Source organism: Megalobrama amblycephala, linkage group LG14, assembly GCF_018812025.1.
Source record: "Megalobrama amblycephala isolate DHTTF-2021 linkage group LG14, ASM1881202v1, whole genome shotgun sequence".
In the NCBI taxonomy this organism is placed as follows: Eukaryota; Metazoa; Chordata; class Actinopteri; order Cypriniformes; family Xenocyprididae; genus Megalobrama; species Megalobrama amblycephala.
Window position 1 is genome coordinate 30204060 of NC_063057.1, and position 27158 is coordinate 30231217.

A 27158-nucleotide genomic window follows, 5' to 3' on the forward strand; every position below is an offset into this window, starting at 1 on the left:
ACGACAGGGTCACAGACCATTTTCTTGAAAAGGAACGTAGGGCAGAATTTACTTTTAAATAAATAGACAATTTTATGATGTAGGCCGAAAATGAGCTTCCCCTCTCTGACAGACCAGTAGCCGCCACTGGACCAATCACCGCAGATTAGCATTGTGCAAACAAGGGGTTTGGCAAAATGAATCGTTAAGTGAATCGTTTGGGAGTCGCTGAGCAAACAAGGTAAAAATAAATGCTGGTTATAAGACAATTAAAGTGTTTTTTGACCTTGCATGCTTTTAAACCTGTTGTTGGAGACTCCCAAAACAAAAACAGGAACTTTCAAATGCCATAATAGGGCCACTTTAACGTCTGTGTTGGTGAGTAGATACTGTTCATACTGTGAGCAGCACAACCTTTGGTGCCCAATCTATTTTTACTCACGTTTTCTTTATTGTTGTTTATGATGATCAGATCTGCTCCTCACTCTGTACAGTATCTTCTGCTCTCAGCCCAGTTCTTCTTCTCAGAGGAAATTAGGTAAAGACTGGATTGATAAATATATTCATCTGTAAACACAACCAGATCATTGACTTGTACTTTTTTCCACCTGTACTGAATTATGATATTAGTTTATGATAGTGGCACTTAATATATATATGTTAAGTATATATATATATATTGGTATATATAACTAGATGTATATAAAGAAAGTGCAAGTGTTTATGGAATGACCCCATTTAGATATTTAAGTAAACACTATAATTTAACATTACCCATTTCATTGATCATCTTCCTCAGTCCATTTCTCTCCTGACTGAACTGATCTCTTTCTTTAGTTAATTCATCCCTTTCTTTTGTCAAGTCTTTGTTCTTGTTTAGTAGCTGGTCTCTCTCACTGGTCAGGTTTTTGTTCTTTATTTTCAGCCCATCTCTCTCTTCTGAGAGGTTGGTGATGTTAGTTAGTAGCTGGTTTCTCTCATTGGCCAGGTTTTTGTTCTTTATTTTCAGCCCATCTCTCTCTTCTGTGAGGTTGATATTCATGGTTAGTAGCTGGTCTCTCTCATTGGTCAGGTTCTCTGGATATTAAGTGTCAGAGCCGGCCCGTTATATAGGCAGTATAGGCAAATGCTAAGGGCGCAAAATCTCGCTAGGGGGCGCCAAAGAGGCCGGATGCGTGGACAGGGAGGTTCTACCGGGGTGGCATCTGCCCTAAGAAAAAGCTTTGCCACCCTAAAATTATCACAGAATAAAATAAGCAGTGTTTCAAGTACTGCTTTTCAGGAGCGGCACTTCAATATGATGACTAAAAAAATTGCGTAACGCAAAGTAATGGCAAGAAAGCACGTCTTTCAGTAAACTGTGCATGATGGTTGCACGCAGCGCGCCCAGTGTGATTCATTAATGACTCTTATGAACCGATTCTTTGAGAGTCAAAAACACAGCGCAGCCAAGTTCACTTACGATTTTTTTCCATATTTGTACGTGAATCGGAAAATTACTGCTTCCCGGCTAACTCAGAAGTCCTGTGAGAAATGTAGTCCCATCCGAATATGTCTGAGATTAATTTTCGTAATTTTTTGGCGAGCTGATTCAGCGACCGCCCGCTCCACTTTCATCATGGATAAAGGTATTTTTGCCATCCGACGAACCAATAACATAAAATCAATACGGAGATCCCGATCACAGAAAATAATAGCAGAGGTAAGAATCTATATGTATTTTAGCTTTTCTCGATTGCTAACACATTAAGTGATTCAGGTGGCCCAGTTTCCCAAGCCATTCGTTCAGTTATCAAAACAAAGACACATTTCTCAAAACGTTTAACAATGACAACATTAGGGAGAAAAACTGATGACACACACCAGTCAAAATCTGAGAGAGCTGAATGAATAATTTACAGGGGTTTTAAACTTACACAGTACCAGTAGGCTACTTTAAATGAGGGAAATTTTACACCCACAATGTTGTGATTGTCAACTTTCTTAGTTGCCATTTGTTATATGTATACTGTATTTTTTTTTGCAGCACTGAGAAATGATTGCCTTGGGATATAGTCTTGTGTCAGAAGACCAATACACTGCTATAGTACTGTACTGTAATGAAATTTAGCCAAATGTGCAGAGGATGCTGAATTTACTTTTACTGCAATTGACAGTATACTGTATTGTGGTGCATACCAAGTTCATACTTATTTTTCTCATGCTTTTCATCTACTGCAAGATCAATTTATAATAGTAAAATGAAAAAGAGGTATTTTTGTTACAGTGTTATATGAATTGATCTCATTAGTGTTCACTAGGCAGTGCAGTAGTCTGTGTATTTGTTAAGTTTTGTGTGTCATCTGAGGCCAAAGTTTGATTTTGTCAGACAAGAATACATTTTTGACTAGAACATTTTATTTTGACCTGGACGTTTGAGGTTTGTGCAAGTTGGTGTATAGATTGTGGTGTAGATAGTGGTAAGAGATTCTGGGTGGTTGCTAGGCTCTTGCTATGCAGTTGCTGGGGTGTTGCTAGAGTATGTAGTTGATAGGGTGTTTTGGGTGAACACACACAGACATTCCCACCTCTGCTAACAACAGAAACTCAAAAATTGTTTTGTTGCTCTTTAACTTGCACTAAAATGTGATTTATACCATTGAAGTAATGTGTAATATTAATAAAACTGCTCATCTCCTTTAGTGATACAAGCTCAGACTCATTTAGAAGTTTTTCATATATTGTATTTACTTGGTGCCATGATGGATATTGAAATTTTGTTATTTATTCATTTTAAACAGATACTTTCTGGTAATGCAATGTTTGTGAACACAATTGTGTAAGGCTATAAATCTCCAAAAACTATGCATAAACGCTTGTTTTGGTGTTGCCACCCCTCATAGACCTCATGCCACCCTATAAATAATTTTCTAGATTCGCCCCTTTGGATAAATTGCAATATGAGGGGGCGCCAAAAAAAATCTTGCCTAGGGCGTCAAAGACGCTAGGGCCGGCACTGTTAAGTGTCGACTCTCTAGAGTGAACGTGACACACAGCACTATGACTGCAGTCAGCAGAAGAACACACAGCAGCACCAAACACACTGCAGCTGCTCTGGAGCTTCTGATCTTCACACAAACACTTCCTGAAAATGACAGACATCAAGATGAATGTTTTCTCAATTCCTAATTGTATGTTTGTGTTGTATGTGTACCTGTATGGTTTCTCTTGGTTCAGTGTTTATATTACCATGAACAGGCTGAGACATGTTTGTTCACATGATGGAAGCTATATGTGTTTCTACTCTGTAGTCCTCTGCTATTTGAGACTCTACTTTTAGAAGTTGAGGCCATTATTTTGCAAAGTATGTCACAGTACAAGAGCATGTGACATCCTGTCTGTTAATACCAATATATTTGCATAACGAAAAGCTCTTCCTAAAGGGCACTATTGTGATATTGTGGTTAGATGTAGCAGCCGGGTTCAAATTAGCACAGTACAGTTATACACTTTAGTTATTCACTTTACTTACTCCAGTGAAATCAAAATTGATGAGAAAATGTATCTTAATTGTGATTGAAAACAATCTGTTTTTCTGTTGCATGTTTGTGTCTATCGCCTGTGATGCTTCTTTAAATGCAAGTCAATCACATGTCATTGAGAACGTAAATGATCTGAGGTCAGTGTAAAGTCTCAAATCATGTGAGGAGCAATGCTCAAGGAGGCTCGGGTAAAGATTTTGAACTTTATTGACATAATGAGACACAGAATGATGCTTCAATGAGTTTATGTACAATCAGTGATACAAATTTGGTGTCATAAAGGCAGTAAAGTCAAGTCTGTGGTTTCTCTGTTTCTACACCAACACAAAGATAGAGCAGCATTCTCATGAACATTGTCATGAAGGCCTCAGGTACGGTGTACATTTTAGGACATCTTCAGACTTCAGTCATATGATGAAAAGGCATCATGCCTCACACTGAAAGGCTTCAGGTCTCAGGAAAAACAACGTCAGTGTCAGATCTTGTACAGTTAGGCATCGGACGAAACGAACTGACCATCCTAACTGAAACACACAGGCTGAGTAAACATTTTAGTCAGTTTTTTTCTCTCTCTCCAAAATCATATATAGATTGTTCGTTATTAAATCGTACAATCGCATCAGAAGAATACAAAGCTGAACCAAACACACTGTAGCTTCTTCTGATCTTCACACAACCACTTCTGAACAGCACAGGTCTGACATTAGATGACTGAACATGTGCAGACTCTGATGATTTGATCAAAGTAATGAATGTGATTACCTGTACGCTGAAGTGGTTGGTGTGTGTTTGTCTCTGTCCTGAAGTCATAATCTCTCACACATTCTGCACTCTCATAGATTTCCACTATCATCTCCATTCTGTCTGTGTTCATTCCCTCAGACTCAGTCCTGATCACTTCATAAATATTATCAGACATTTCTGCTCTTTAACCGTCAAACACTAAATGATCTTGTTCCTGGTTTGTTGTAGATGTAGTCAGCACTCGTCTTCTTTGGAAAGCCAGTGACAAACAAACTTGTGATCAATGTGTGAAAACAAAAACACGTGACATCAGACCCTTTGACATGAAACAGAAGTTGTGAAAGTCTTTTCTTCCCTTTTGTGATGTATATTCGAGTGAATCGAGTTACATCAAAGCTCGAAATTGCGACCATTTTAGTTGCATATGCTCCCTAAATTTCATGTTTGCGATCTTAAAATAGATTTGGGAGCATTTGTGCAAGTGCAAATAATAGTTGAGGTGTGACCTATTTTCATTTCTCTACAAAACGCACACTAATTACTGCACAGTATGTGCCTGATGTGAGCTGATGCAGTAACCGGTCCACTGTTCTGTCACATAAGCAATTAAACTTAATATTTACATTCTTATGTCTGAAGCAGATTTGTTTGTTTAATATTAGCAGTCATTCACTCCCTTTCACTGCACTCCATTGAATTTTTAACAATGAAAATGTGTGAATGTTTTGACTTGAAATATTCACAGCTTAAATATGCAACCATGTTGAATTTCAGCCCATAAAAATGCAAGCCCTGAAAACACAATGCATTAAAATACAAGCACGGTTATAAAGTCTTGAGTGACCATAAAGATCATTGTCATGTGCGGCCAGTCTTAAAGTGACAGCAGCCTAATAAACCTGCTGTTATGATGTCTGTCATTAACGTAAATCAAAGAACAAAAGACAAATAGAAAATCACTCACTGCTTTTGACTGAACTTTTGTAGCTTTAATAAGGATTAATCTATATTTAATTTATAATTTATGCAGTAAAGTCTGTGAAGTCTTTGATAAATGTATTCAATTTCTGTATATTTCCTACCTGTTAGATAAAATATACTGACTTTATGTTGTGTCTACATCAGATTGGAGATTGAATGTGAAATAATTACAATATAAAATATATATATATATATATATATATATAAAACAACTTTAATATTGGGTGCTATTAATCGTGATTAATTAGTTATGTTATGTTATGGGGGGTTTGGATTTTGTTTTCCCTTCATAATAAAAACCTTCATTTAAAAACTGCATGCTGTGTTTACTTGTGTTATCTTTGATTCATATTTAAATTGGTTTGATGATCTGAAATATTAAAGTGTGACAAACATACAAAAAAATAAAAAAAATCAGGAAGGGGGCAGACACTTATTCACACCACCGTATGTACCCCTCTTATTGTTCCTTGTTACCCCAAACCAACCATAACACGTTACTATATTAGGTTCATAAACATTGAAAAAACAGAGGGGTCTAAATCTTAGCAGATGCGCTACTGAAGTCCAAGCTGACAAGATAAACACATTTGCACCTTTGCCTCCTTCCTTTGTTAGTTTCAGAAGCGTTTCTTAAAATACAACAGCATTAGCAGTAATTTTCCACTGAACAAGCTGTTTTAAATGATACACAAGACAGAGAGAAAACAAGTATCAATGCATCCATTCATAAATCAGGAGAATAAATGATAAGCAATAAATATTCCTCTACAGTGTTTAGAACAAGTACTGACTGTGGCAGGTTACTGGAGAAATGGAAAGGAAATATATTTACAGGAACATTTCAGCAGGTTTAAGATAAGATGAGATGTAAACATCCTCAGTTTGGAAATGCATACTGCACACAAATGCACTCCCATACATTTTTTTGTTTGTTTTTTTAAACAAGGACCTTCTTCTCACCGTATCAGGCTCACCCATGCTTTCCTGAATTGTGTGTGTGTGTGTGTTGGGAAATCATGTAATCTGAGGCAAGACAACAAAGAGGCAAAATAAACCAATTTAGTAATGCAGGATGGGGGTGAAAACTTTTAAACAGGATGAAGATGTCCAAATTGTTCTTATTTTGTTGAAATATCTTTCTTTTTTTTTTTTAGTACTGCCCTTTGGAAGCAACAGAAGATACTTGCATGTTTTCTGTTCATGTATTCCTCATTTAGGGTGCTTTCACACCTGTCTAATTTAGTTTGGTTGAATTGCAGTTCGTTTTCCTCCTTGGTGTGGTTCGTTTGGGCAGGTGTGAATGCAGCAATCATGCTTTCAAACAGTTCGCCTGTGATGTGAAAGCAATCCGACCCAACGGATGGACCAACGAACCAAACGATATCATAATTCATAATGGGAAATATGTTATATAAAAACCAGTAGTGTCTGATTCTGTGAGCACATTCATTACAGTAGTTGAAATCCATGGAGTCTCTCTTCATGTTAATGTTTTGTAGCTCGTTTCAATCAAGTGTTAATAAGTAGTATATTAATTTTGTGTGCGCGCTGTCGTGGAAGCGTCAGCGGGAGCATTCAGCCTCCTCAGGTAAAGACCTTCGACTCTACCTGTGCGACTCCACCGAGCAACGACACCGGTAGGCACTTGACTTTCTTCCCTCCTTTCACACTCTTCCCTCATCCTCAGCATGTGCTTTCAACACATTCCCGTTGTCTCTTGGCAACGCTCCACTAACCCACGTAAAAGGCAGCGCAATGTTTCTAACCTGCGCCCCATTTACTAGTCTTCTAATACTAACACTCCTCTCTCTGTCTCTGGGTCTATGGAATTGTCAGTCAGCAGTTAACAAAGCTGACTTCATTCCAGCCTTTGCTACTAATTCTTCTCTTAATATCTTGGGCCTGACTGAGACCTGGATTCATCCAGAGGACTCAGCAACCCCTGCTGCTCTCTCTAACAACTTCACTCTCTCTCATACCCCTCGCCAGTCTGGGAGGGGTGGGAGCACAGGTCTTCTCATTTCTGACAATTGGAAATACTCGACTCATTCCTCTCTTTGCAGCTACAATTCATTTGAGTTTCATGCTATTACAATCTCAATTCCTGTCAAAATTCATATCGTAGTAATATATCGCCCCCCAGGCAAACTGGGTACCTTTGTAGAGGAGCTGGACATGCTGCTGTCCTCATTCCCAGAGGATGGCAGTCCACTTGTAGTTTTTGGCGATTTCAACATTCATTTAGAGAAGCCATAAGCTTCAGAATTCCTCTCTCTTGTAGCCTCATTCGATCTCAATCGGCTCATCACCACAAGTACACACAAATCTGGCAACCAACTTGACCTCGTTTACACACGCAACTGCATCACTGACAATATTTTGGTAAAACCTCTGCACATCTCTGATCATTTCTTTGTTACTTTTAATCTACAATTCCCCATTTGTTCGCCACCAACTCCTCTACCAGTTACCTTCAGACGAAACCTGCGCTCTCTTTCTTCTTGTCATCTTTCCTCTGTCGTATCATCCTCCCTTCCCTCACCCTGTCACGGTTCACTAATCCGCTGTCTCATACTGTTGTCTGTGTGTAGGTTGTGGGGTGTGTCACTTGATTGTTCTGTGTGGAGTCCTGGTGTTTTGTCCCGTTGTTTCTCGTGTTGTTTGTTCCTGGATTGGATTCTCGTCGCTGTTCCCTGGTTCCTGTCTGTTTCTCTGGATTACTCGCATTGGATACATTCACGGATCATCTCACGGACACACGGAATCACTTCTGGGACTATCATTCACCACGGACATTCACCGCCCATCGAAGTCCCTGTGTTACCCCTCTCCTGCTGTCTGTGTTGCTACTGTGTGTGTTTGTCTACCCTCATCTGGCGTGAAGCTCTAATAAAGAGATATTAACTTGCAACTGTATCCATCCTTCTTTTCCGTGACACACCCACACAATTCTCATCTCTGGATGTGAATACAGCAACAGACACTTTATGTTCCACCTTAACTTCATCTCTTGATAGTATCTGTCCTCTGTCATCCAGGCCTGCACATGCTACTCCCTCTAATCCCTGGTTATCCGATGTTCTTAGTGAACATCGGACCAAACTCAGGGCTGCAGAGAGGAAATGGCACAAATCAAAAGACCATTCTGACCTAACTAGCTATCAATCTCTGCTCAACAAAGATCACAATACCTGATGTGATTAAATTTCAAAAGGCCATAATTCCATGTATGCTCCACACGTTTCAAAGTTAATTGTGGCACTGTTGCACATTCTACCTGCTCACACAACACTCAGACTGATTACAAACCACTTAGAAGTACACTGCACATTTATGCCAAGTGAATGCTTATGCTGATATGACTAATGCTGTTCAGTATTGACAAAAGTTTACTTTATGGTATTGTAAATTATTGTAAATGGCTGTAAGAATGTTTATTATTATCTACCTCCTCTAAACATGAATGAGCATAATGTATAGCATGGGGTTGTATCCAGGGGTTAAATTGGGCCGGGGCTGTCCGGGGCTGTCCGGGGCTGAGCCCCGGCACATAGGCTCACCGGGGCTCGACATACGCTTGTCCGGGACTGCGGGACAAGTGGATTTTTTTGATGTGAAAGAGAATTTTACTTGCCTGACCAGATAAGTAGCTTGATTAAAATGTCAATAACAACCAAAACGAGAGAATAATTCATTTAGCTTAAGTGGCGATTGATAGTGGATAGTAATATAGCTATGTAATGTATTGGCGGTGATAGCCTATTGCGCTGTTGAGGCGCACGTAACTTCTTGAGGAGAATTCAAAACAAATGAGCTCTGCTCACACAAAGAAACTCTGTTATCATGTTGCAATAAAAATTCAACATGTGGGGTTTTTATAGCTAGCTATTTAAGACATATGATAAAGTTAAGCATCACACGACCGAAAGTGCTAAATTTCTGAATATCACCTTGATCGAAATCGACACTAATTTCATACAACAGTTCAATAAACAAGTAGTTAATATTAATTACTAACGTTTTAGGTGCAATATTGCCTGTTTGTTCTATTGTAGCAGCGAGAATAGTTCCAAACAAAGCAGAACCAGCGCATCTTGCAGCTACGCTCAGCCGTTTCGAATGATTCAGTGTTTTGAAGGAATCGGTTGAGTGAAGATTCAATGGCCCATTCATAAACAACTGCTTCAATCTTGAATGATTCAGCCATTTGAATGAATCGTTTGAATAAATGAATCAGTGGCTCACTCATTAGGACGATCACTTGCCGCCATCTACTGGCGGTTTAATTTCATGTTAAAAAGTATAAATTTCCCACCAACATTTCTTATTTGTATATTCAAAAATATTTAAAGAATCTCATAACATTATTGAATGCAGTTATACTTTTTCAGTGTAAATTGTTTAATTTGGTAACAGCCCTATAGTGTCTTACTATTTTAATTTATCAAATGTAAGAATTTGAAAAAAAAGATTAAACATAAATGTAATTTGATGCCCTTTATAAAGGTTAATAAAATACCCCCAGGGTAAATTACATAAATATGCAGATTTAAATATGTCACTGCTGATAAAACACTGATGATAATTTTGCTTGTTTCAGAAATTATATATACACAAAAAGCTACAAGCTACTTTTTTACTCTGTCAAGTAAATGACCAATTTAATACAAAACAATTTAGCACAAAACAAAGCTTAATGTCAAACTCTGTATTTTGTATTTATATTCTTTCCTTTAATGGTAGCATCACTCTTATATTTGATACTGACACAAAGGAGAAGGCACAGGCCTACAGAAAGATTTTAATGTCATCAGATGTACACTACCAGCAGTATAGAATGATTTTGATCTGCATTTTAGTGTTCATAGCAGAGGGCTCTCTAAACTTGTTATATTTTAGTTTGTCAATTGATATGATTTTGTCGTCTTCGCATACACATGCACCCCTGAAACCACACAGCCCCCCCACATAACAAATCCCAATTTAACCCCTGGTTGTATCCAACAATCAGTAGACCCAGTAGAATCACATCTCATAGTGCCACATTAATTGACAATATATTCACAAATATTATGGATAACAATATAGAGAGTAGGGCTGGGCGATATATCGCATGCGATTGTCACGCGCATTTCGTCAGTAAAGCCAGTTCCGTTAAATGCCGTGTGACAATTTCATGCGATATATTGCCCAGCCCTAATAGAGAGTGGACTATTATATAACGACATTAGTGATCATTTACCTGTTTTTATTGTTTATCACTGTAAGTATAAGAAATCTAATGAAATGAGTTATATCACATCATATAAAAGAGTAAGAATGGCAGAAAACTTAAATGCTTTCAAGAATGAATTACTGAAACAAAATTGGAATGTAGTATATGAAGATGATGTTGATAAAGCATATAATAAATTTCTAAATATTTTTACATCATTGTATGATAAAAACTGTCCTGTAAAACAATATAGAAATAAACATAACCAAACAAATAGTCCATGGATTACAAAAGGTTTATTAAATGCCTGTAAGAAGACTGTTAAAAGCCTGTAAAAAACACTGTTTAGAGAATTTATTAAATATCGTACCCCAGGAGCAGAAAATAAATATAAAACTATAAGAATAAATTAATTAGTATTATGAGGAGGTGTAAGAAATATTATAACAAAATATTAGAGATTAATAAAAATAATGTGAAAGGTTTATGGAACATTCAAACTAGTATAATTAGAAATTAAACAAAAAATTAAAATATAAGTTATCCGGAATATTTTATTGATAAAGATAAGATAATAAAAAACAAAGAAGATTAATGGTTTCAATAATTTTTTGTAAATGTGGGACCAAATTTGGCAAAAATAATACATGATTCAGAAACTACAGAAGGGGTGGATGTGGATCTTTGGGATAGAAACCCCAGCTCTATTTTTCTTAGAGCAGTGGAAAGGAATGAGAGAATTGATATTGTAAGAAAGTGTAAAAACAAATCTTCTGTGGACTGGAATAATGTTGATACGATTATAGTAAAAAAAGTAATCGAGGATAAATAATGTGGGATACCTTGAACACACAAATTCACTATTCTTGAAATCAGAAACACTAAAGTTTATTGATCTGGTTAAATTTAAGACGGCACAAGTCATGTTTAAAGCAAGAAATAATTTACTTCCGGAAAATTTAATTTAATTTAGTTTGGCACATTAAGGTGTTAGATCGATTGCTCTTGCCTGCTGGAACACTAGGGGAAGATCTCGCGGGTTTCTTCATTATACATAAAGTTCGCAGTGGGGAAACATCCGCGAGTTTTATGATTGTTCATCTCTCTCTTTTCAGGTATTCTAATGATAAAATGTTATAAGGTGTTAATGATATAGTGTTTTAGAGTGTGTAGATGTTATAATGATACCGATTGCATTTTGTTAAAGATGTTTTAAAAGTGTACTAGATTAGAGATACACGAGCTCAGCCGTGAGATGGCGCGAGGCCTAACATAGACTAACCATGTTCCGTACACTTTTCTATATATAATAAATGCGCTCTGTCTCTATACCTTTTATACAGACACTTTGACTGATGCCTTTTGGACCAATAGTTTTTGAGAAAAGTGGGAAAAAGTACCTCCTCCGCCTGTGTACAGAAGATGATAAGCGTTAACGGTGTTCTGTACAGCCTTATAATGATGTTGCGTACAGCACGTATAACTTGATATCAACGGCGAAAATGGACATTTACCTGATCAATTGTGAGAAGAAAACATCATTTAAATAAATAAGGAAGGTGAGTACCTATTTATTTGGTTAAATTGTTCATTTAATTGCTTAAATAAGATAGAGGACCATGCAAGTTAGGCATGATTGTGTCGTGATATTAAAGGTGCCCTCGAATGAAAAATTGAATTTATCTTGGCATAGTTAAATAACAAGAGTTCAGTACATGGAAATGACATACAGTGAGTTTCAAACACCATTGTTTCCTCCTTCTTATATAAATCTCATTTGTTTAAAAGACCTCCGGAGAACACGCGGATCTCAACATAACACCGACTGTTACGCAACAGAGTAATAATAAAGAGGCTGTTCTACATTCATTAGTTCACTCACTGTGTTGTGCTTGGAAAACTGCAACACCAAAAATTAAAAATAAAAAGAAAGAGAGAGAGAGAGAGAGAAAATAAATGTATAGGTATCGGCGAGTACTAGAAAAAAGTATCGGTACTCGTACTCGGTCCTTAAAAAATGGTATCGGTGCATACCTAGTTGTAGTAATAATAATTTTATGTATATTTAAATCTGGTGCATTTTGTAGATAGTTTAAGATTTACATTTTTTTTTTTAAAAATATGGAAAGGGAACAAAAATGTAAAAAAAAAATTAAGTTAGTAATGTAACACTCATTACATTATGTGCAGTTATTACATTTTGCTTTATTAGATTATTATGAGTTGCTTGTGTGTTCATAATGCATTATGCTCACATATTTGTTGAAATGTGTCATTTAAAAATAGTCTTCTCACAGATCCATCTTATTGCTCTTTTACACGGATAATCATTCCATCCTGATGAAAAAGCATAAGCACAGTCTTCATCATCATTGGAATTATCAGGCTGTGCAGTTGCCCAGAACCTGAAAGAACAGATCAGTATTAGATGTTCAGTGCTGCTTCCTGTGTGATATGATACTGACTGTGAGATATGATCATTTATTAGTAGAGGTGGGCATAGATTCATTTTTTTAATCTAGATTAATCTAGATTAAAATGGCTCATTTGAATTCTGCCGAAGACATTCAGAATATGTGAGCTACCCAAATAATAGGTGCGTCCCAATAGGTGTACTTATGCACTATTCTATGATGTTTTTAAGTATAAATAGTGTGAGTAGTGCGTTCACACAGAAAATTCCAAAAAGAAAAAGTGCACTTTAAATACCCGGATGATGCACTAAATTAACAGAAAAAACAAAGTGTGGAATGTTGGACACTTTGTGCACTCAACTGTCGCAGCTTTAATTACGTAATGGAGGGGAAGGGAGGATCGGACTCCGTTGTTAAATGACAAAATAACCTTATATAATTCACACACTACATGGATGAGTGCATAGTGCACAAGTACATAGTGTAGAAGTGCATAGTGTATAGTGCGTCATTTGGGACGCAATTAAAGGGGTGGTTCAGTGTTTTTTTTCTAGGCTAGATTGTGTTTTTGGGGCACAGTTTAACATTTCTTAATGCTTCGGTTTTTTTAAAACGCTGTATTTTTCATATATTTTATCTTAATTCTACACCTCTGTTTCCACTGTCATATGAACGGCTCATTTGACTTCCTGCTTCTAAGATACCGCTCCCTCCGAAATACGCAATGTGCTCAGATTAGTCAGCAGGTTGGTAACTGGCCCAGTGTATCGTGATTCACTGAAGCGTCCGGTAACGCCACGCCCCTTACCATCCGTTGTTACGCGCTTAGGTGGAATGTAATTAATTGCGTCTATATTGCTGTATCAAATTGAGCCAAATCAGACCCAGACAAAGAGGGTCAGGCAGAACCTCTCCATCGCGGCTTTTAAAGGACGTTTATGAATGGCATTTCATTTAGTATTTGTGTCAAAGTGTTTAGATATGCTGTTACTGCTGTTTGTTAGCTTTCAATATACAGATTTATCCTGATTAAAGCTTTACTGTAGCCGAATACATGACGGAGTAGTCACATTTTTGTAAAGGTAGCGTTTAATTTATAGCATGAACAACTGTTTGTCTATGAACATAGAAGTTTGTTGGTGTTTGTTGCATTAGAATTTAGCTAACTGGCTAGTAGAAACGAGTTGATCTTTGTATATGTCCTTGATGCATTAAAAATAGAACTATAGCATTACGTTTAAAAGACATGTAGTTACAAACAATAAAACGTACTTACAGTTTGAAGCCAATAAACAGCAGCTTCTGCTTTTAAAGTGGGAACTGCTTCATCTTTCAGTAAACGCCATTGTGTAAATCCAGCATTGAACTCATGTAGATTCTGGAAGCTTCTTCAGCGTCGCATCCAGTGTAGAAAATATCACAGATTATAATGGGAACTATATCTTTTGACGCAGCTCGCGTTCGGTGTACACAACTCTTCCGCTTCCATTATGCTGCGCCACATGGCCTCGCCCACTTTGTTGCATGTTCCCGGGGGCAGTGTTTATGTTAATAGTAAGGGTTTATGATGTCACCAACCCGGGAAGAAGCTCGTTGTAGTCCAAACCGCCCGTTTTTGTAGGCATTAAACTGCCATAACTTTAAAAGACAATATCTCCGTTTGCATTGAACTTTCAGCGTTGTAACTTTGCAGATACTGTTTATGCTCAAGCAGCAACATTACACACTAACTAAAGTTAAAAAAGTGAAATCGCATGCAACCACCCCTTTAATGTCTAAAAGTAATCCGCCATTTTGTCCAACAAAGCAGACAGGAGTTAGAAGATTAACCTCGGTGGAGTTAAACTTGAAATATTTTGTATATTCTTTCCGCATTTGAAACAACATTGATTCTCATGTTCATTCATGTTTATTTGATGCTATAAATGGACTCGTAGTAAGAGATGATCGGTTTACGAGCCTCTTGAGATGAGGCGCTACAGCAATCTGTCACGACCATGGTCACGACACATTAAAGAGCAACAAAATGGTTTTTATTGTTTGAATTTCTTAAAAAACTACACAGTTTGAAAGCTGGGACTTTGTTTAAAATCATCAGTAACCTGCTCTGTCTTGTCTGTCGACGTGTTGTCAGCGTCCTCTTTGCTCCGTGATGCATTTATCACTGTGTGGCGTCACAGCGCCACGGCTTGACAGACAAAGCAACAGTAACTAAGGGGGGCGGGTCTTCGCGAAGGGTCAATTTGGCTAGGTATACATCCGCGCTAAAATATCAAGGTAAAAGTCATCATAGCTTGCGTAGTGTAGACCCAGCTCCCAACCCAACTTTGAGAATAGATTAACGGCGATATTTTTTTTTATCGCCCGATAAGAGTCTCACGTTAATGCAGCACGTTAACACCGATAACGGCCCACCACTATTTATTAGATAATAATCAGTTTAATTCAGTGATTTCTCACCCAGAGGTCATGTTGGTGCCATCAACCCATTTCCATCTGCCCTCCACATCACTGTCAGTCAGACCAATCCAGAAACCATCAAAACTGACAAATTCCTAAGAATAAAAACACAGATACATTTCATCATTTAAGGTTAGAAACTAAACACACAAACACACACACACACACACACACACACACACACTTTCACTCACTTGTTCTGCTCGGTTGTTAATGATGATCAGATCTGCTCCTCTCTCTGTACAGTATCTTCTGCTCTCAGTCCAGTTCCTCACTTCAGAGGAAATGAAGTAAAGACTGGACTTAGAGTAAATCCATCCTTCTGCTAATAGAACCAGTTTAACTATTAGCACCTTGTTAGTCCTTTCAACTTGTCTCATTCATCTGTGTGCTTTAGTGTTAGTGGGTGGTTTCAGATATAGTTCATTTTAAAAGATCCAAGCCCAGTTCACTTAAAGTGAACCAGAAAGGGAACCAACTGAAAGTGACCCCAGTCCTTTTTGTGTTCACAATCTAGTGGACTCAAAAGAGAGCCCAGTTCTTTGTTTAGTCCTCTTCATCTTCATCAGTGATCTCAGACCCTTTCTTCACACCACAACTTCATAAGAACTCAGACCCCGGTGGTTTCCGTAACACTTGGTGCTTTCAAGTCATGTCGGAAAGATTGTATTTACAAGCTGAACGACACCACAGTGTCGTAAATATGAGTGGGGAGCTCTGGATTTTCTTTAACCCTCGATCTGAACGAGTTGAGGGCATGTCAGTGAGAAACATGGCGAAATACCACAATTTAGCAGTGACATTGTCAGGTTTTTCTGTTTACAACAAAGTAAGCTGATTCCCAGCAAAAAATACGATAGCATCATAATATAAAAATATAATATGTAACTTGTAGTTGGGAAGCAAGTGACCAACTAGTTAAACAGTAGTCCATATGAGAAATTATCATAGAGTAAAAGTAAGTTTTAGCAGCACTCATGGTTAGATTGTTTTGAATATGTTGAAAATTACGATTATTGAATTTAATTACTTGTGCCAGTTTTTTTTTTTTTTCATGACATTTAAATGACAATGTTGGATCCAGGGTAACCCCAAGGTACTTAAATTCAGGAACAAGATCAAGTTCTACTCAGTTTATAAAGACATTTGATTGGTTTAGTTCAGGATTACGTTTTGAGAAGAACATACAGTCCGTTTTTTGTGGAGTGTAACAAGAGGCATGAATCCTTAAGCCAGCTGCGCACTTGAACACACCAACTGCTGCATCTCTCCAATTGTGAAAAATACAGAAAAAATAAGTATTTCTAATAATTTTATGATTACTAACAGAATAGCCTATATGCCGCTAGTAATCATTCGTTTTCGGCAGTGGCGGAAAACATGGAAGGTACACTTATCGAAACACAAAGCGGACCGGGACCTCGATCCTTTCACATATTACAAAGAAAAAAAAACAAACGGATCCACAAACAAACCATATTTAGACCACCTTTGGAGGTGGTCTGAGTACAGTTTGCTTTTGGGTCCTTATGGGAGGTCTGATATCACTTGGTTTGTTCACATATACACACTAAACCGCTCTGAGAGTGTTTGGAGGGCTCAAACAGACTAGGTGTAAAACACCCTTATACCCAGTTCAGACTACACGATTTTAGCCCGATTTTGCCACGATCTGCTTGATGTAGGGTGTCGAGGGGATTCGTAAATGACAATGGGCGTCGGGACGCACAATTCAATTGTTTCAGCTCATGTAGTGTGTTATAGTGGATGACAACCGATGCCGCTTCTGCGATGCTTCACTACAGAAAGACTAGCATGTTTAACACTCTGAGGTCTAAAAACGCGCCGGCGCGTTTTGCAGGTTTTTTTTTCACATTGCAGCAAAACAGACTTAAAATACTCCGTCATTTTTTGTCATAGAAACATAATAATACATCAATTGAAACTATAGTATCACATAAAAACAAAATGTAAAAACAAAATGTGAAAATAAAGAAAACTACATGATGCGTGATCTCTCATCTCCCTCTGAACGAAGTCCAATCTGATAGTTCTCAGAAAATGAAGTGTAACTTAGTGAATACTAATCACAAAAAATTCATACTTATGTCTAACAAAACGTTGAAATGTCAGGTTTTAAATCGTGCAAGTCAAATCGAAAACAAACATTCTGTGTTTATGTAATCTGTATGAAAAGAGAGCCATGTCAGAAGTCCGTGATTCAGCTCATTACCCACTAATGCGGCCACGCCCACGGAGCCAGCGCTATTCACAGGCAAATTCAGAGACAACACATGCATTCATCATCTCAATCGTGTATTTATTGCCTTGAAAATTGTTTATCTGGATGAAAAAGCCATGGTTAGCGATCTCTGGAAGACATTCAGTAAATTCCTGTTTGTTTTCTTCTATTGATAAGTTTTAAGTGAGTTTTTGTTTCTTTAGCGCCCTCCGGCTGTAGTATGAATTGGTAAACACCATTCATGGAATATCGTCTTCTTCTTAGGTGAATTTGTGGACTAAAATGCACAGAGCGCCCTCCGCTGCAGTATGAATTGCAAACACCAGCGCTCATAGAGATAACAATGAATATTAAATAAAAAATAACTCCTCTGTATAGAAAATTGACATAAACATATGAGAATCCTATATTTCTCCAAATGTGCATGCTTTTAAACTAAAAGCCTATATTCAGACTCTTTGCATCACAGAAATACATTATATTTTAAAGTATAATATAAAACCATTATTTTATATTGTAATAAAATTTTTCTGTATGTTTCATATACCATGATGAGCTTGAGACATCACAGAAGTTTTTTTTCACAGCCTACCTGACTGAAATGCCTCATTAATATGCAAGTCTTTTCAGGTCATTACTATTCAATTCTTTTGTCTTCACAGGTGAGAATGAGCCATTATTCATGGAGATTCACGCCTCCTCGCATACCGTGTTTCTTGGCAAAAAGTGTCTTACAAAAACTAAATCAGTATATTGTTATAAATGAAAGAGTAGTCAGCATAATTTTTACATAATTTTGAAGCAAAAACTCTAGTCTACAACCTTCAATACCCAAAAGTCTTGTGAACACAGATTTAATATACTTTTATTGGCATTATATCAGTGATTTAAGTTTTTTGTTTTTTCAGTAACCACGCATAAACGTTATTCCTTCAAAACACAAACATGTACACACATGTTCCTCACATATTATGGTAGCCTAGTTTGTGCTGAATACAGTGTAATGACACTTGTGTCATTAATATGTTTATGAACAACTGAAAAAAGCACAAATGTCAGGGCATGTCAAAACTTCTCCAGGCCCCAAATCAGCCTCAGACTCCAGAGGGTTAATTTGTCTCTCAGTCTTCCATGACAAATCCCGTCACATGTGTGACACTGGCCAATAGAAGCACAGAAGCGCCTTCCTACATGCTTTCAAAAATGCCAAAACGAAGAGACAATCATCCCTGCTAGGTGGAATTTACAATGGAGGAAATGTTTGTGGAGCAATGGCCACAATACTCCTGCATGATGTTTCCTCAAGGGACTAAGTTACTGCGACAGAGTGAAAAAAGTAAACATGTTCAGTTCTCTTCGAAAGAAATCCAAATATCCATGCAATCCAGATATGTGTCCTCTTTTGGGCTTTTTTGACAACGTCTTGGTTACAAAGGTAACCCTCGTTCCCTGAAGAAGGGAACGAAGACGTATGTCGGACAGACCGATGAATATGAATCTCGCTAGAGAGGCCAATCTACTTCGAGTGTAACTACAACGAGCCAATGCACATTGGCATGCAATCATATGCATCAGCTGCTCGCCTCGCAGCGCGGGTATATAATGAGCAGCAGGTGCGTTGCATCTTCAGGTTTTCGCTGAGGAGCCGAACCGGAAAGGCGGCAGCATCAGCGGGGTACCACGACTGTGGCAATGAGATGTACGTCTCCGTTCCCTCCTTCAGGGAACGAGGGTTACCTTTGTAACCGAGACGTTCCCATTCAGTCGGTCACATTCGACGTACGTCGGACAGACTGATGAATAGGAATCCATACCAAAGCGCCACAGGAGCTGCCCCTTTTCAGTGCTCTGTTGTAAGCCACCTGAACCCCTTTGCCTGAGGATGGTGGGACAGGGCTAACACAGAGAGTGTCGATTACTGCTGTTACCCAAAACCCATTCAATGAGACTATTGGATAATGTTGGGAAAGCGTACCTTTTTGTTGGGAAAGGAACGCTGCGGAAGACACATCCTTCCCCGAAGGAGTTATGTGGAGAAGTACATATGGACTAACCCTGTAGGGCTGTGCTACATATGGAAGAGCTGGGGTGACTCCAACCCGATGAAGGGTGGTTCACCCCAGAGGGAAAGACACAGGCTTCGTTTAGGAGCAACCATGGAACCAGCCATATGGGATCCCCGTAGGGTCACACATATGGAACCAGCCTAAATCCGGTTCTCAAGGATGCAGAAGAGTATAGGCCTGGCGCCAGACGCTCCGCCACGTCGGCTGCCGAAGGGCGATCGGAGGACTCGACAGGGTCTGCCTTGTAGGGACTCTCTGGAGAAGAAGCGCAAGTAGCGCAGCAAGCCGACACTAAACCGGGGCCTCTCCTTGCCTCTGACCTGAGGCGAGAACACGGGAGGAGACCGGCTCGACACAAAGGCTATAGTATCTAGCGAACGTGTTAGGTGTCACCCAGCCTGCAGCTCTACAAATGTCTGTCAGCGAGGCGCCACGACCCAGCGCCCAGGAGGATGCGACACCTCTCGTGAAGTGAGCATGCAACCTGAGCGGGCAGGGCACGCCCTGAGCTTGGTAAGCCAGGGCGATGGCATCCACTAACCAGTGGGATAGTGGATTTAGCCATCCTCTGCTTGGAGACAGCCTTTCCCTTCTGCTGGCCTCCGTAACAGACAAAGAGCTGGTCTGTGTTCCTGAAGCTTATATATAGCTATATACAGTCACAGAGCACGAACTGGACAGAGCAAAGCCAGGGCTGTGTCTGCCTCCTCCGAGGGCAGCGCTTGCAGGCTCACTACCTGGTCCCTGATGGGAGTGGTAGGAACCTTGGGCACATAGCCAGGCCGGGGTCTCAGTACCACGTGGCTGTCACCCGGCCCGAACTCTAGGCACAATTTGTCAGCCGAAAATGACTGCAGGTCTTGATGGAGGCCAATGCAACCAGCAGCAAAGTCTTCATAGACAGAATCTTTAAGTCTGCTGATTGCAAGGGCTCAAAGGGAGCAATCTGGAGCAATCTCCCTTGCTGCAAGAAGGAAAGCACGACCCCAATTGAGCATCTTCGGGGGTGTTCTCGGAGAGAAGAGCACCACTCGACGAACAGGTTCCATTTCGAGACGTAAGCACGTCTCGTAGAATGTGCACGTGCCGAAGTGATGGTGTTAAGTACCTCAGGGGCTAAGTCACTTAGAACCTCCGTGTCCCGTCCAGGGACCAGACATGGAGTTTCCAGAGGTCTGGACGCGGGTGCCACAGAGTGACCCGTCTCTGAGAAAGAAGGTCCTTCCTCAGAGGAATGGGCCAGGGAGGGGCTGTCGCGAGGAGTAAGAGTTCTGGGAAACGGGTCCGGTTCGGACAATAGGGCGCAACTAAGAGGATCTGCTCCTCGTCCTCCCTGACTTTGCACAGGGTCTGTGCAAGTAGACTCACTGGGGGAAATGCATATTTGCGAAGGCCCCGGGACCAGCTGTGTGCCAGTGCATCTGTCCCGAGTGTTCCCTCGGACAGGGAGTAAAAGAACTGGCAGTGGGAGGTTTCTGGTGAGGCAAACAGGTCTACCTGAGCCTCTCCGAACTCTCTCCAGATCAGCTGGACTACCTGGGGTGGAGTCAACACTCTCCTGGCAGCGCAGCTCGTGATAGCTCATCTGCCACACGGTTGAGCACACCGGGGACATGAATGGCACGAAGCGACCTCAGATGCTTCTGACTCCAGAGGAGGAGATGGTGGGCGAGTTGCGACATGCGGCGGGAGCGTAGACCACCTTGGCGGTTGATGTACGCAATTGTCGCAGTGTTGTCCGTATAGACCAGTACATGCTTGCCCCCTAGCGGCCCTTTGAGGCGGCTCAGAGCAAGGTGTACTGCTAGCAGCTCGAGGCAGTTGATGTGCCAATGCAGATGGGGGCCCGTCCACACCCCTGACACTGCATACCCATTGTACGTGGCACCCCAGCCGGTGGCAGAGGCATCTGTGAATACTACAGCATGCCGGGATACTTGCTCTAGGGGCACTCTTGCCCGAAGAAAAACGGGTCCGACCACGGGCTGAAGGCTTGGCTGCACTCCTGAGTGATTGCCACCCAGAACGTGCCGCGTTGCCACGGCCATCTCGGGACTCGGCAGTGAAGCCAGTGTTGAAGCGGTCTCATATGAAGCAGACTGAGTGGGGTTACTGGCGCTGGGGCTGCCATATGCCCCAGGAGCCTCTGAAAGAATTTCAGTGGGACTACTGTTCTGCCGTTGAACGTATTCAGGCAGTTCAACACCGACTGAACACGTTCCTCTGAGGCATGCTATCTGTTCGACCGAATCCAACTCTATACCGAGAAAAGAGATCCTCTGCACAGGGGAGTTTGCTCTTTTCCCAGTTGACCTGAAGACCCAACTGGCTGAGGTGTCTGAGCACCAGATCCCTGTGTTCGCACAACTGATCCTGGGACTGTGCTAGAATGAGCCAGTCGTCGAGATAGTTGAGGATGCGAACACCTTATTCTCTCATGGGAACAAGGGCTCCCTCCACGACTTTTGCGAAGACGCGGGGAGGCAGGGCCAGCCCGAAGGGTAGGACTCTGTACTGATATGCTCGGCCTTCGAATGCAAAACGCAGGAATGGCCTGTGTCGCGGAAGAATCGAGACATGAAAATATGCGTCCTTCAGGTTGATTGCTGCAAACCAATACTGGGGATGGATGCACTCAGAAATGCGTTTCTACGTGAGCATTTTGAACGGTAGCTTGTGAAGGCTCCGATTAAAAACTCGCAGATCCAGGATAGGCTGTAACCCACCGCTCTTCTTGGGTAAAATGAAGTAGGGACTGTAGAACCCTGATCTCATATTGACAGGAGGGACTGGCTGGAGGGAATCGCATCCTTTGCCAGTAGGACCGCGATCTCTGCACGCAAGACAGGGGCATCGATATCTTTCACTACAGTGAAGTGAACACCCTTGAACTTGGGGGGACGCCGGGTGAACTGCGCCCTCGGCGACAAGCAGGCTGAGGTGCTGCAGGTGGTGGAGGTAAAGCAGCTGACCGCCTCGGCAGGATGTGGCTGATGGCCTCAGACTGCTTCCATACGGCCGAGAACAACTGGGTGAAGTTCTCACCGCATCGCTGAAGAGGCCGGTCTGGGACACGGGGGAATCAAGGAACCTGACTTTGTCAGTATGCCTCATGTCCGCGAGACACAGCCAGAGATGCTGTTCCTGGACCACTAGTTTGGACATCGCATGACCCACTGACTGCGCCGTGACTTTCGTCGCACAAAGTGCGAGGTCCGTTGCGGCACTAAGTTCCTGGAGAACTTGTGGGTCATGACCACCCTCGTGCAGGTCCTTCAGTGCCTTGGTCTGATGGACCTGCAACAACGCCATGGCGTGCAGGGCAGAGGCGGCTTCCCCACAGGCCTGATAAGCCTTGCCAGTAAGTACTTACCGACGAGTACTTACAGGCCCGGGAAGGGAGAGACGGCTCCCCCTGCCAGATGGAGTTAGGGCACAGTTGCATAGCAACGGCCTGTTCCACAGGGGGTATGCGTGTATAACCCTTAGCCAACCCCCATCAAGGGTGGTGAGGGAGGAGGACCCACCGAGACGATTTTGGCCCGTGAAGGGTGCCGTCCACGTGGCAGTGAGCTCTGCATGCACCTCCGGGAAGAAAGGAACCGGGGTGGGGGGCTGAGAACCAGCCCTGGCCACCCCGAGAAACCAATCTTCCAACCTCGAGGGTTTGGGACATGGTGGAGGATTCCACACGAGCCTGACCCTGTTGGTGGCCCGGGAAAGCATATTTATCATTTCCTGGGCCAAATCGGGCACAGTTGTCACCCCTGAAGAAGGCAGCTGTGCTGAATCATCATCCCCGAAGTGTCAGGCTCACTCTCCGATGCAGCGATCGACATCCTATCATCTTGGGGAGCTCCGAAGGATACGAATGGTACACACCTCTGGGGTGGTCCACCGCGTTCCCCCGGCAGCTCTACTGGCTGTGGAGTGCAGGAAGGATGAGGGTTCCTAGGGGGTTGGTTCCCCGAAGGAAGCACGCTCACGTGATCCTCAGATCACCAGCACCGCTGCCCGAAGCTAGATCGCAACTCCAAACGGTCATCTTCCCACAGTGGGTAAATGACTCGTCCACAAACACCGCCTCAGCGTGCTTTAATCCCAGGCACGCGATACAGCGTTGGTGACCATCCTGCGGTGACAGGTAACGACCGCATCCAGAAACACACAAGTAGAATGACATCTTTAACACTCTGAGGTCTAAGGTATCGCCGGCGATACCGCCGCGGTTCTTTTCTTACCAGTGTGAAAGAGACTCAAAATACTCTGTCAATGTTGCAGATACAATTAAGAGTTATACACCATTTTAATCTGTTGAATATCTTCTTTTATTTGTATACACATTTAGAGTAAAAATAAAATGTTGTGCTTTTTGTAAAATAAAGAAAACTAACATGATGCATGATCTCTTGTCTCCCTCTGAACGAAGTCCAATCTGATAGTTCTCAGAAAATGAACTTAGTGAATACTAATCACAAAAAAATTAGACTTGTGTTTAAAGAAATGTTGAAATGTCAGGTTTTAAATCGTGTAAGTCAAATCGAAAACAAATATTCTCTGTTTATGTAATCTGTATGAAAAGAGAGCCATGTCAGAAGTCTGTGATTCAGCTCATCATCCACTAATGCGGCCACGTCCACGAAACGAGCAAATTCAGTCAATGCATGCATACATCGTCTCAATCCTGTATTTATTTCTTGAAAGTGTTTATCTGGATGTTAAAGCGATCTCTGGAAGCTTAGTTCCTTAATTGTCACATGATATGCCTCTTCTTTTACTGAAGCATTTGTGGACTAAAGGCACAGAGCGCCCTCCAGCTGCAAGTATGAACTGAAAACACAGTATCCAGCGCTCACAGTGATGACAATAAATACTGAATAAATATTACTCCTCTGTATAGAAAATTGATATAAACATGAAAATCCATCAATATTTCTCCAAATGTGCATGCTTTTAAGCCTATTAAGAAATTAATATAAGATTTAATATAAGATTTTAAGAGTCAAAATGTGAAGCTTGAGTCTGAGATCTTTTTAATGATGTATAGTTTGTCAACTGCACATTAACATTTAGGCTATATAATATAACAAATATAATAGCCTATTTGAAATGCCATAGAGGTAGGAATGTTCAGACGCTTTGCATCACAAAAAATACATTATATTTTAAAGTATTTTAAAATAGAAAACCATTATTTGGTTAGAGACTTAAGACTTTTTTTAAGTCCAATCTTTTGACTGGTACTGTAATGTAACATAGGGCTATACAAAATTTTCTTAACATCATGTACGATAATACCTGCATGCATGAGATCACAAAAATCATTTTTTTTTTGTCAAGAGTGGACATTAATGCTGTTATCAGCATGATCACAGAGGGTTTTTTTCACAGCCTACCTGACTGAAAGACCTCATTATTTATGCATGTCATTAGAGGTTCTTCTGTCTTCTCAGGTGTAAATGACCCATTATTCATGATGATTCACACCTCCACGCATACTGTGTTTCTTGACAAAAAGTGTTGGAAAATTTAAATCTCTCTGTTGTTTTATATGAACGAGTCAGCATAGTAATTCTTACATCATTTTTAAGCAAAAACTCTAGTCTACAACCTCCAATACACAGAAGTCTTATGAACACAGATTTAATATATTTTTTTGGCCTTATTTCAGTGACTTAAGTTTTGTGTTTTTTCAATAACCATGCATAAACGTTATTCCTTCAAAAACACAAACATGTACATACATGTTCCTCACATATTATGGTAGCCTAGTTTGTGCTGAATAAAGTGTAATGACACTTTTGTCATTAATATGTTTATGAAGTAGATTGGCCTCTCTAGCAAGATTCCTATTTGTCAGTCTGTCCGACGTACGTCGAACGTGACCGACTGAATGGGAACAAGAAAGCTAGCCATTGTTTGTTTACGCTCACGGCATCTTCTGTCAGTCGATAATCCCGGCTTCTCAATGACAGCTCGCACGGGGTTAAAGATGACACGTGATGAATGGTCGGGTAGCGATGTGTACTCTGACATATTTCTTGTCCACGACACAACAAGATTTTAGGAGTCAAAATCCTATAATCTGACACAGAGACTGTCGTGACAGACAAAAATATTGTGTAGTCTGAACCCGGCATTAAAATAAGTTACTTAACCCAAACACATCACTAAGCAACATTGCAACTGCATGTCAACTAACTCTCATTAGAGTATTAGTAGACTGTTAGGGTAGGATTAGGATCTGGATTAGTAGAATAAACTGACATGTAGTTGTAAAATTACTTGTAGTCAGTAGAATGTGTAAAGTGGACAATTGAAATAAAGTGTTACTGAATTTATTTTGTACAATAGACTCTTTTCATGATGTGCACTAGAATTACACTTGACATTCAAACACCTATGAATACTAACCAGATTATATTCCTGCTCTGTAGCAACTACTAAAATGACAAAAGAAACTCACCCAGTTTACCAACAATCATTTGAAGATCATTTTTCTCCAATTTTAGCTGGTCTCTCTCATTGGTCAGGTTTTTGGTCTTTATTTTCAACCCATCTCTCTCTTCTGAGAGGTTGGTGATGTTAGTTAGTAGCTGATCTCTCTCATTGGTCAGGTTTTTGTTCTTTATTTTCAGCCCATCTCTCTCTTCTGTGAGGTTGGTAATCATGGTTAGTAGTTGGTTTCTCTCTTCTGAGAGGTTGGTGATGTTAGTTAGTAGCTGGTGTGTCTCTGGTGTGTAGTTTGAGCTCTTTGTATGGATATGGACACACAGCACTATGACTGCAGTCAGCAGAAGAACACACAGCAGCACCAAACACACTGCAGCTGCTCTGGAGCTTCTGATCTTCACACAAACACTTTCTGTAGAATAACAAACATGATATTATTCTCTTTGTTTATCCACTTAACACGGCACACATCAACTGAAAGCATGAAAACTGATTGAATTAATAATCTCAGTACTTGTATTTTACCTTTTATAACGTCATCATTTTCGTGGAGATTAGTGGTTTGTCCATCTTTTCTGTGCATTTTGCAGGTTGATCTCCTTTCTATATTTATATTCTATATATTTACACCTTCAGTGGGTTTTGGTGATGTCAAGATGCCAACAAACTAGTACTAGTTTATAATCTGGAGTGAACTGTGTTTTGTTCCTCATCTGTTTGTGTTTATTGTATTTATTGATTGTATGCAAAAGGAACTGTTCTGTGGAAATGTTTCAAGTATTTATGCATTAAGGAACTTCAAGGGTAAATGAAAATATTTTTTGTTCATTTAAATGTCACAGATCACTCAGTGTCATTATTTGTAAAGTCTAAAGTAAAAAATAAGTCAGATAAAATAATTTTGTGGTAATAAGCATTATGCTACAAATTTTGTCAAATGAATCTGAGCAAAACTAGTTTTGACCCCAGAACATTCCTTTAATTGGAAGAAAGTCATGAATAACACCTACTGACACTACCAGAATTAATAAAGATAAGGGTTTTCAATCTGGTTTCTAGAGTGTTTTTGTTGGTTGCTTG

The 27158-nt window shown here is 40.3% G+C and overlaps 2 protein-coding genes and 1 long non-coding RNA gene across 3 annotated transcripts; all 3 read right to left on the reverse strand.

Annotated features, from left to right (window-relative positions):
- Positions 1-353: 353 nt before the first annotated feature.
- On the reverse strand, positions 354-2065 carry LOC125245157 (M protein, serotype 6-like). Its single transcript, XM_048155651.1, has 2 exons — positions 754-2065; positions 354-546 (listed from the first exon to the last, which is right to left on the reverse strand). Exons 1-2 carry the CDS (start codon positions 1019-1021, stop codon positions 461-463), a joined length of 354 nt encoding a protein of 117 aa, XP_048011608.1. The 5' UTR covers positions 1022-2065; the 3' UTR covers positions 354-460.
- Positions 2066-3689: 1624 nt separating this feature from the next.
- LOC125245165 lies at positions 3690-5217 on the reverse strand. Its single transcript, XR_007179447.1, has 2 exons — positions 4263-5217; positions 3690-4038 (listed from the first exon to the last, which is right to left on the reverse strand). It is a non-coding gene; the product is annotated as an uncharacterized LOC125245165 (long non-coding RNA).
- Positions 5218-12631: 7414 nt separating this feature from the next.
- On the reverse strand, positions 12632-26932 carry LOC125245139 (hepatic lectin-like). The gene is made up of 5 exons (XM_048155623.1): positions 26604-26932; positions 26092-26490; positions 15512-15642; positions 15318-15412; positions 12632-12848 (listed from the first exon to the last, which is right to left on the reverse strand). Exons 1-5 carry the CDS (start codon positions 26659-26661, stop codon positions 12716-12718), a joined length of 816 nt encoding a protein of 271 aa, XP_048011580.1. The 5' UTR covers positions 26662-26932; the 3' UTR covers positions 12632-12715.
- Positions 26933-27158: the final 226 nt, after the last annotated feature.

Bases quoted from the DNA above. Each gene is read 5' to 3' on its own strand.
- LOC125245139 (XM_048155623.1), bottom strand. From the start codon at position 26,661: ATGCACAGAAAAGATGGACAAACCACTAATCTCCACGAAAATGATGAC. The intron at 26,491-26,603 runs GTAAAATACAAG...GTTATTCTACAG, and splicing joins AAATGATGACGTTATAAAAG to AAAGTGTTTGTGTGAAGATC. The intron at 15,413-15,511 runs GTGAGTGAAAGT...TTTTATTCTTAG, and splicing joins TTAACAACCGAGCAGAACAA to GAATTTGTCAGTTTTGATGG.
- LOC125245157 (XM_048155651.1), bottom strand. From the start codon at position 1,021: ATGAATATCAACCTCACAGAAGAGAGAGATGGGCTGAAAATAAAGAAC. The intron at 547-753 runs GTAATGTTAAAT...TTGTGTTTACAG, and splicing joins GAAGATGATCAATGAAATGG to ATGAATATATTTATCAATCC.